The sequence below is a fragment of the Dipodomys ordii genome, unplaced genomic scaffold (genome assembly GCF_000151885.1).
Source record: "Dipodomys ordii isolate 6190 unplaced genomic scaffold, Dord_2.0 Scaffold156, whole genome shotgun sequence".
NCBI classification, from domain to species: domain Eukaryota; kingdom Metazoa; phylum Chordata; class Mammalia; order Rodentia; family Heteromyidae; genus Dipodomys; species Dipodomys ordii.
In genome coordinates, this window is record NW_012267372.1 from 883,463 (window position 1) to 894,201 (window position 10,739).

The 10,739-nt window shown below is 52.8% G+C and overlaps 1 protein-coding gene across 1 annotated transcript in view; it reads left to right on the forward strand.

The window, feature by feature from the left end:
* The window catches only part of Fbxo46 (F-box protein 46), a 14,684-nt gene extending 4,805 nt beyond the window's left edge, over window positions 1-9,879 (forward strand). Inside the window, exon 2 of the mRNA XM_013032640.1 lies at window positions 7,997-9,879. Within this exon, the coding sequence (XP_012888094.1) occupies window positions 8,062-9,879 (1,818 nt within the window). The 5' untranslated portion in view covers window positions 7,997-8,061. The remainder of the gene's footprint in view (window positions 1-7,996) is intronic.
* Window positions 9,880-10,739: the final 860 nt, after the last annotated feature.

Genomic DNA, 10,739 nt, shown 5'->3' on the forward strand with positions numbered 1-10,739 from the left:
GTCAGGGTGACGTTTGTATTGTAGTTTAGACCTGGTGCCCTGGAGATAGCCAGACTCACTTGAAGTCTTGCTACAGAGTTGTAAACAATGGCTCTTCCTTTGGGTTTGTTTTGCTTCTTCATGTTGTTTTGAGACAGCTTGGCCCGGAACTCACTGTGCAATCCAGACTGGCCTCAAACTCTTTAGCCTTGGTCTCCCGAGTGCTGGGATTGCAGGCATGCACCACCACGTGTGATCTCCTTAGCTGTTCTGTGCCTCGATTTCCTAGTCTTTGGCAGGACATTAAAAATAGCGAAAAGAAGCCTGGTGCTGGTGGCTCACACCTATAATCCTATTTACTCAGAAGGCTGAGATCTGAAGATCATAGTTCAAAGCCAGCCCGGGCAGGAAAATCTGAGAGACTTATCTCCAGTTATCTCACCAGAAAACCAGAAGTGGTACTGAAGCTCAAAGTGGTAGAGTGCTAGCCTTGAACAAAAGAGCTCAAGGACAGCGCCTAGGCCCTGAGTTCAAGCCCTATGACCAATCAAAACAAAACAAAAAATAAAACCATGAGAAGAGCCAGGTGCCAATGACTTCCACTTGTAATCCTAGCTACTCAATAGGCTTAGATCTGGAGGATCCCAGTTCAAGGCCATCCCTGGCTAAAAAGTTCTTGAGACGCCATCTCTGAAAAGCCAGCAAAAAGCCAGGCTGAAGGTGTAGTTCAAATGGTAGAGCCTTTACCTAGCAAGCAGACTGAGTGTGAGGCCCTGAATTCAAACCCCAGTACAGCCTAAAACTCTAAAGTAGTGAGAAGGGAGGTGAATTGGTGAGTTACTGTTCATCTGAAGTGCTGAGAGCCAAGCCAGACTCTGTGCTCTGGGGATTATGCAGTGTGGTTAATATATTCACATTGGTGATGATTTATTTGGATGTCTTCCCTGTTTGCCATGAGCTATTTCAGGCAAGCTCAATGTCACCTATGTGTCCCTGGTGCAAGCCAGGGCTAGCACCAAGGAGAGCCTCAGTGAATGAAAGTCACAGACAAAGTTTTGCAAATGCCAATGTTCACTAGGGATGGAAAAGGGTGGATTGTCCATTCTTGTTGGGAACGTTCGGTTGATCATTTCATTTTCTTTCCTCAGCAGTCCTGTGAGAAGTAAGTATAGTTTCCCTTTAAGATTGTGGATTTGCCAAAGTCTCTGATGTCATTTTATAAGCTTGATGGTGTTCTGTGGAGGGAAGGTCATTTTCTGCTTTATGTATTTTGAGGCTATAGTATGAAGACCAAGTGTATTCAGAACTTTTATGGACAATGTGTTAATTTGTCCCTAATATCTTTAGCTTTGGCCAGTTTGTGTGTGTGCGCATTCGAGTGTGAGTGCTGATTTTTGGGCTTGAAAACTCAAGGGCCTAGGCACTGTCCCTGAGCTTTTTTTTCCCCTCGAGGCTAAGGTTCTACCTCTTGAACCACACCTCTACTGCTGGCCTTTCTGGTGCTTAATTGGAGATGAGTCTCAAGGACTTTCCTGCCCAAGCTGGCTTCAAACCATTATCCTCAGGTCTCAGCTTCCTGAGTAGCTAGGATTACAGGCATGAGCCACCAGTCTGGCTTTTTCTGTTTTTGGAGATCTTCTTACTTTGTAACCCATGTTGGCCTTGAACTCATGAGCCTCCTGTTTTCTTCTCTTGAGTGCTGTGTCACCACCAGCTTGAGTGTTTTTGTTGGTGATGTTATGTTTTGCTTGGCCAATTCTTTTTTCATCTTGGTTTTTGGCCTTTGTAAAGAATAGGTGTAGAGCTGGGTGCCAGTGGCTCTCGCCTGTAATCCTAACTACTCAGGAGGCTGAGATCTGAGTATCGCGGTTCAAAGCCAGTCAGGGTAGGAAAGACTGTGAGACTTCTATCTCCAATAAGCCACCAGGAAACCGGAAAAGGTGCTGTGGCTAAAGTGGTAGAGCCTTGAGTTTAAGAACTGAGAGACAGTGCCCAGGCAGAGTTCAACCAACAACAAGAACAACAACAAAAATAGGTGTAAAGCCATGCTGGGTTCTTGTGAGGGGCAGTTAGACAAATCCTGCCTCAGACCTTGCCTTGTTTCTCCAGAATTCAGAGGGGAAGCAGATGGGTCTGCTGACAGCCACGCAGAGTTGCTGGGCTGGGAAGAGGGAACAAACCCTGAGCTCTTCCCTTTGGGCATGTAGCTGGTTTCTAAGAAGGAAAGACTGTCTTTGTACAATTTGCAACGGTATAAAACAAGAATGGGATTAGGAATGGAGCTCTGTGGAAATCAGGGGGTTGAGGGCGGGGAGACAGCTTGATGATTCTTGGAAATATACTAAGGGGACCAGTGTGAGCCCCAGGGGCGGACCCACCTGGGCTACCTGCTTCCAAGTAGAGGAGACGGCTGGACCTGGGACCCCAGAGAAATAAAAGTGACTCTGGAACCCGGCTCCCGCTCACACCAGCTCTAACTTTGGGCGGGTCAGGGCCTGTCCTGCCTCGGTTCCCTCACTCATGCAGTGGAGATGATCAGACAGGTCTGGGTATTCTAAATCCTGCGTATACCTGGTCACGCGTCCGCCAGGCGCCACACTCTGCTCTGCGGGGTTGGGACTGGACAGGCAGGGTAAACGGCTCTTTTTCTGGAAGGGGGGTGGGGAGGGAGTCGTGGCAGGTTCTAAGCAGGGCAGTGACAAGGCTAAGTTTGGGCTGTCGTGTGCAGAGATCGCTGGTATCAGGCAAGGCTGCGGGGGGGGGGGGGCGCGGGAAACACCTGGCACTGCACGCTGCCTTTGGGTTGCTTGGACCCACCGGGCGTAGAAAGAATCTGGCCTAGAAAGGGTGCAAGCTGTATGTGCAATTTTAAGTTAACCAGGTAATCTACTTTAAAAAAAAAAAAAAGGTTGCTGAGTTATTTCCCATTGTTTTCCTGTACGGAGTGGGGCGCAGCGCTGGAAAGACTGGGGCGCAGACAGGTCCTTGAATGCCAGGCTGAACTCAGTGCGGCGGGGAGGTGAAGTGATTCTAGCACCCGGTGAAGAACCTCGCTTTCCCACGTTAGCCAAACCTGGGCAGTCTGGATTTCTGGGCTCGCTTCCTTCCGCCCGCGCTGGATTCCCGCGGCCGCCTGGCGCTTTAAATCTGCGCTGTCAATCAGGGCTCCTTTCCAGAGGGAACGTCCGGTACTTTAGCCTCCCCAGTTGACTGCCCTGACCTCTGCCTGCGCCCGGGTGTTCCGTTTCTGTGGACGTGGGGAATTGGCCCACGCTCCCTTCCATAGGGCTGTCTCCACCCCTCCCATCCCCTCTCGCCTACTCCTCCCAATTTCGAAGTTAGGCCCCGTCGCCAAGTCCTTCCTTATATGGACACGGCTCCGAACGGCGGCCGCTCATTGGCCGAGGGCCGCACACGCGCGCGCCTGTCAACAAAGGGGCGGAGTGGAGTGAGTGGAGGGAAAGCGGGGAGGGGGCGGGCCGCTTCCCTGGCGCGCGCATGCGTGTGCTTGCCCCAGCCTGGGGGAGGCGCTGTGGGTGAGCGCAAGCTGCCGGGCAGGCGCCTCTAGATTTCTAGGGTCACCTGAAGGGGTCCTTTGGGGGGGAGGCACTGACTTTGCACTAAGTGATATTTGGAGGCTTGGGGAAGTTGTGGGGGCGAAGGGGGATGCTCTTCTGAGGTTCCCTTGCGTTTGAGGGACGCCCTGGGTTTGGGTCCTTTTGCAGTGAGTGATGATCGGCTGTGTTTTAGGAGCCTCAGCTTTGGGTGCTTGATGGGTACTGGATTGCAGCGCCAGGATTTCAGAGCTCCCACCTGTCTGACCCAGGAGTGGAAGACAATAGGAAATAGGCAGCTGCAGGTGCCTGCGTGTGCGTGTGTGTGCGCGTGCGTGTGTGTGTGTGTGTGTGTGTGTGTGTGTGTGTCCTGGGGCTTGAACACAGGCCTGGGCGTTTTCTCTGAACTTTACTCTTAGCTAGCGTTCAACCACTGGAGCTACAGCTCCAATTCTGGCTGGTCTTGTTGTTTTTGTTATTGAATTGGAGACTTAGCTGTCAACAGACTTTCCTGCTGGCTTCTAGCCCTGATTCTCTCATCTCAGTCTCCGGAGTAGCTAGAATGACAGTCATGAGCCCCCAGCGCCACCAGCGCAGGGTTCACCACTCCATTTTTTTTTTTTTTTTTGGTCCGGTGGTAGGGCCTGAACTCTGGGCCTGGGCGCTGTCCCTCAGCTCTTCAGCTCAAGGCTAGTGCACTACCACTTGAGCCACGGTGCCATGTCTGGCTTTTTCTGTGTATGTGGTACTAAGGAATCAAACCCAGGATTTTATGCATGCTAGGCAAGCACTCTACCACTAAACCACATTCCCAGCCCTCCATTGGTTTTTAAATACTGATTAACTTGATTGATCTGGAAACAGGAGTTATCTGCTTCCCTGAGGATTGGACATCAGCCTTGATTAGAACTGGGCCCAGTACACTCATGAGTATGCCATTATAACATCTGTGAGGTGTCTTTAGGGACTCTTTGGGCTTCGAGAAATAGTCATTTGGTTTGGAATCTGCCCTGAATTGTAGGAAGTTTTGTGTGTTCGAATGTTGTCTTATAGATGATGGAGGTCTATAGGATTAAAAGGCATAAAGGGAGTGCTGGTGGCTCACACCTATAATCCCAGGTACTCGGGAGGCTGAGATCTGATTATATAGTTCAAAGCCAGCCAGAAAAATTAACCACCAAAAAGCAGGGTTGGGGGCATGGCTCAAGTGGTAGTTTCTCCCCTGCACCCCCCTCCCCCTCAAAAAAAAAAGCCTAAGCAAGAGTGTGAGTTCAAGCTCCAATAGTGTCACCAAAAAAATGTATAAAGAGTGCTTGGAGTTAGTATAGAATGTTAGGAGTTCTTGGAGATTGGGCCATTTTGTGCTGGGGCTTAGTTTTAGGTTTGGGGTTTTAAGTGATTTGGAATGGTTTAGATATTTGGGGAAGAGTATTGAGATTCCAGATAGAAATTTAGGGGAAAATAAGGATTTTAGGACCCTGGCCAGGCTCAGTGACTCACAACTGTAATCCCAGCCACTTTGGAGGCAGAGATAGGGCTGGGCAAAATGTTAACTGCATCCTTACCTCAAAGAACAAGCTGGGCATGGAGGTGCCTCCCCTTAATCTTCTCACCTGTGTGGGAAGCATAGGTAGGAGGATCCTGCTCTGAGTAATATCCCAGGGGAAAAAATCCAGACCTTATGTGGAAAAACAAAAGGCAAAAAGAGCTGGGGAAGAGGCTGAAGTGGTAGGGTGCTTGCTAAGCAAGGCCCCGAGTTCAAACTCCAGTATCACCAAAACCCAAAACGGGACTGGTATCGATAGCTGGGAGTGTTCAGAGCTCTCAGATACTGAATGGCGTCTACACACCTTAAATTGAATATTGCAAGAGTACTGCAAGAGTAGGCAGATGGTTTTTTTTTTTTTTTAAAGACAGGGTCTCTCTGTGTACCCCTTGTTCCTGTTTAGCTTCAAACTCCCAAATTCAGGGCCTGGACACTGTCCCTGAGCCTCTTTGTGCTCAAGACTAGTGCTGTACCACTTGAGCCACAGTGCCATTTCCAGTTTTTGAGTGGTTTATTGGAGATAAGTCTCGGGGGGACTTTTCTGCCTGGGCTGGCTTTGAACCATGATCCTCACATCTCAGCCTCCTGAGTTGCTAGGATTATAGGCATGAGCCACCGGCACTCAGCCTTGCTTTCTGAGTGCCTGGGTTATAGGCATGTACCACTATGTGCAGCTGGAGAATTGTTTTCTGTTTTGGGGTATCTAGAAGGAGATGGGTCAGAGAACAATAAATAGGAGTCATAACTTAGTTCCTTGAAAGCAGGAAGTGGGCTGGGAAGGTGGCTCAGTGGTAGAGCGCTTGCCTTGCATACTGGAGGCCCTGGGTTCGATTCCTCAGCACCACATAAGAAAAAAGCCGGAAGTGGCGCTGTGGCTAAAGTGGTAGAGTGCTGGCCTTGAGCTGAAGAGCTGAGAGACAGCGCCCAGGCCCAGAGTTCAGTTGATCAATCATATCAGTGACATGACCCAGTTTATCTCCAGATTCTGTCATGCACATAAACTCCTCATTGCAAAATAAAATGGTCATTATTAAGAGAGTCCAGAAAGCAAGTGTCCAGACACCAAATTTAATAAGCGACTTTTGTTCTGGACAGTCTCTGCCCTTAGCTAAGTAACTCCTTTCCACTCTTGAGTCTTGGTGTCCTGTGTGCCAACTTGAGGAAGGAGCTGGGCTGGAACAGGCCCTCTTTCCCAGCGCTCTGTGGTTGGGTGTGTGGTTTTCCAAGTGATGGTACATGGCTTTAAGAGTGTTCAGTGGCTCACATCTGTAATCTTAGCTACTTAGGAGGCCAAGATCCGAGGATTGCAGTTCAAAGGCAGCTAGGGCAAAAAAGTCCACAAGACTCTTTATCTCCAGTTAACTACCAGAAGACCCAGGAAGTGGCATTGTAACTCAAAGCTTTGAGCAAAAGAGCCCTAATCCAGTAATCATTGCTGCTTAGGAGGCAGTGATCAGGAAATGAAGCCTGAGGCCAGCCTAGGCATAAAAGCTCTAGAAGCTCCCACCTTTACCAGTGGCTGTGTAAGGTGACACGTGGCTGTCATCCCTGCAACAAAGAAAAGCCCAAATGTGAGGATCACAGTCGAGGCTGGCCCAGGTATAAAGCAAAACTCTCTCAAAATGACAGAGATGAACTGGCAGGTCCCAGGCTGGACTTCAACTCTGGATCTTCTTGCCTCAGCTTCCTACATGCAGGGATTACAGGTGTTCACTGCCAGGCCTGGTCTAACAGCCAGCTTCTTAAAGACCTGTCTGGCTCTGGCGTTGGGTTTTTTTTCTCCCCCCTACTTAGTGGGCCTTGCTCCTCCCTCCCGGGGCTCAAGTAGCCAGACTTGTGGGCAGGGCTGGGAATTCCTGTCTTTTCAGAAGCTGGCTATTGGGTGAGCAAAGAGGAAAAAAAAAATCTGAAGAGCTTGTCCATACACTGGACTTTCATTTAAGTTTGAAGGTCAGATTGTAGGAAACCTCTGACTGTGAGCCCATGGTTGGCCAGTGTTGAGGGACATGCTCTGTTCAAAGACCATCCACTTGGCATTGCTTATTTACCTCAGATGTAAGGTGGCAATAGAGTTTTCTATCTCTCTATATCTATCTATCTATCTTTCTATCTTGTGCAGGTGTTGGAGCTTGAAGTCAGGGTCGTGACCTCTCCTTTGGCTTTTTCCATCAAGGTTGGCACTCTGCCACATAAGCCACAGTTCCACTTTTGGCTTTTTGCTTATTAGTTGGAGGTAAGAGTCTCTTGGATTTGTGTGTTCAGGCTGGCTTTGAACCTTGATCCTCAGCTGTCAACCCCCCCTGAGTAGCAAGGATTATAGGTGTGAGCCTTGAGTACCCAGAGTTCTTTTTCTTTCTTTCCCTTTTGTTTTTCATGTTGTGCTGAGGATTGAACCCAGGACCTTGAACTTGCTAGCTGAATACCCTTCTACCACTTTAACTATGCCCCTAATCTTCTGTTTTTGAGATCGGGTCTTACTAGCTCCATGCAGACTGGCCTCAGACTTTAGATCCACCTGCCTCTGCCTCCTAAGTGTGGTTATAGGAGTATACTACTACACCAGGCTGAGATGGGCTTTCTTCGTGTGTCAGTTGTGGGGCTTGAACTCAGGGCCTAGGTGCTGTCCCTAAGCTCTTCTGCTCAAGGCTCTACCACTTTGAGCCATAGCTCTACTTCCCATTTTCTGGTGGTTCATTGGAAATAAGAGTCTCAGGGGGACTTTCTTGCCTGGGCTGGCTTCCAACCACATTCCTCAGATCTCAGCCTCCTGAGTAGCTAGGATGACAGGCGTGAGCCACCAGTGCCTGGTTCAAATCAGTGTTCTTGAAGCTCTAATTTGGTCTAGGGGTTCCCTTTGCTGGTCCAGGGAGGTAACACTATTCTCTCAGCTCCTCATCTATTTCTTTCCTGTCTGCAGGTCCCATTTCCATCCTGGTCCAGAGGTGCCGTGACCCCCCTGCCTGTTAGCCATCTTCCCCCAGAATGGACCGCAGTGGCCTCTTACCCTTCCAGCTCTGGTGTCCCCGGCCATTTGGCACCTACTCTCAGAACCAGCCACGGCCACCTTCCGGGGGCCTCAAGCCAGCTACCTGCCCAGAGCCTGGCAGCGTCCCCGAGCCCGACCTTGGGCCTGCCCACTCAGAGAACACCCCGCCCGCCTTGGCCTCGGAGGCTCCCGCTTCCCAGCATGCTCCGCTCCTCTCCGCAGCCGCAGCTGGTGACGAGGGTCGGGTCCTGCTGGACACGTGGTACGTCATCAAGCCTGGCAACACGAAGGAGAAAGTGGCTTTCTTTGTGGCCCATCAGTGTGGAGGAGGCAGCCGGGCCAGCTCCATGAAGGTCAAAGGGCACTGGGGCAGCGACAGCTCCAAGGCCAAGCGGAGGAGGCGCTGTCTTGAACCCACCAAGGCTCCTCCAGATCCAGGGGGCCAGGAGGGCTCCCCAGCTGCCGAGGGGGGCCCAGGCTCAGCTGGGGACGATGTAGACCTGCTCTCGGTGGCCGAGATGGTGGCCTTGGTAGAACAGAGGGCTGCCCTGGCCCTGCAGACATACCCACGGCCCACTGCCCCGGCCCCCGTGGTTTTTGTGTCAGCCGAGCAGGGGGGGCCCCCCAAGGGGTTGGGGTCCGAGCGGCGGTCTGGTGGTGGCGGCGGTGACTGTAGTCGTGTGGCTGAGGCGGTGGCTCACTTTGAAGCCCAGAGGGACAGTCCTCCCACCAAGGGCCTCCGCAAGGAGGAGCGGCCCGGGCCGGGGCCTGGGGAAGTGCGGATTGCCTTCCGGATCTCCAATGGCCGCGAGTCCCGGGCAGCCGATGGCAGCTTGACCAGCGCGGGCGGGGGCCGGCCTGGTTGTACCTATCCTGGTAGCCCAGGCCCTGGGGCTCGAGCCAAGGACAAGATCACCTGTGATTTGTACCAGCTCATCAGCCCCTCTAGGGACGCCCTGCCCAGCAACGTGGAGTTCCTGCTGGCCAGGGCGGACGAAGCTAGCGAGGGGGAGACCCCGGCTCCTTCCAGGCCAGACGACACCCCCCCAACACCCCCTCCTCCACCAGCCCGGGACTGCGGCGCATCAGGCTTCCATGTGGACGTGGTGGTGACAGGCGTGGTGGACGAGTGCATCTTCTTTGGCAAGGATGGCACGAAAAACGTGAAGGAAGAGACGGTGTGCCTGACCGTGAGCCCCGAGGAGCCACCCCCACCGGGCCAGCTCTTCTTCCTCCAGTCGCGGGGGCCCGATGGGCCCCCCGAGCCACCCCCAACAGACACCTCGAGCGCGGTGACAGGCCCCGACGACACGGAGGGGCCCGCTGACACATCCCTGTGCCGCCTGTACCGTCACGTGTCCCACGATTTCCTGGAGATCCGCTTCAAGATCCAGCGCCTGCTGGAGCCCCGGCAGTACATGCTGCTGCTGCCCGAGCACGTCCTGGTCAAGATCTTCAGCTTCCTGCCCACCCGGGCCCTGGCCGCCCTCAAATGTACCTGCCACCATTTCAAGGGCATCATCGAGGCGTTCGGCGTGCGCGCCACGGACTCCCTGTGGAGCCGGGACCCGCTCTACCGCGACGACCCCTGCAAGCAATGCCGCAAGAGGTACGAGAAGGGCGACGTGTCGCTCTGCCGCTGGCACCCCAAGCCCTACCACCACGACCTGCCTTACGGACGTTCCTACTGGATGTGCTGCCGCCGAGCTGACCGCGAGACACCCGGCTGCCGCCTGGGCCTGCACGACAATAACTGGGTCCTGCCCTGCCACGGGCCCGGCGCGGGCCGGGTGGGGCGGGAGGAGGGGAGGTGAAGCTGGGGGAGGGCGGGGGTGCCCGCCATACCCACCTCTTCCCCCTCTGGCCAAGAAGCTGAGGAGACGGGGGGGCTGAGCCACCAGCCAACACCCCTCTCCCCCCAAAGTCCAGGCAATGTTGATTCCTCCATACACACATACCCCACCAGCACAGAACTGAAATCAGGTTTGGGGGTGAACCGAGAAAAACCTTGTGGGGTTTTCTACTCTTCAGAGCAACGGACTCTGACATAGGGCGAGTTCTTTTTTTTTTTTTTTTAAATCAGCATCTCAAAACTATGGAGCCGCCCCCCTCCCCATGCTATGCCCCAGGGAACCCCACTTACCCACCCACCAGCCGGGAACAGATGGCAGCTAATTTTGGTACCACCCCCAGGCTTCCCCAGGGCTGGCCCTGCTCCTTCCCAGGCCTCCCTCATCTTTTTTCTGAGGCTGTGTCCTCCCCAGAGAGCTGGCCCCTCTGAACACCCCGCCACCCCACAGCTGGGGGGGGGCCACCAGATCATAAGTTGAATTTGGTACTTTTTCATGGCCGTTTCTAGATGGTTTTCTCCATTAATAGAAAAAATGTTAATCCATTTTTCCCTTATCTTCTAATTTACTAGTCTCTCCTTCCCCTATAGGGGGGAAAGGAATAAAACCCCAGAATCTAGAAATTTGTTTCTGTGGTTTTAAGCTGTTGCTCTCTGCTTTGTCCCCTCCCCACCCCCCATAATGCTGTGAAACCTTCCCCTGGCTCTTACACGCGCGCGGTGTGGTGGGGGGGGCAGAGCACCAGGACTATGGGTCTGAATTTCTAGGTGGTTTTTCCCTCTCCCACTCCAGGTACTTCTTGAGGTGTTGGGGATCTGTGACCC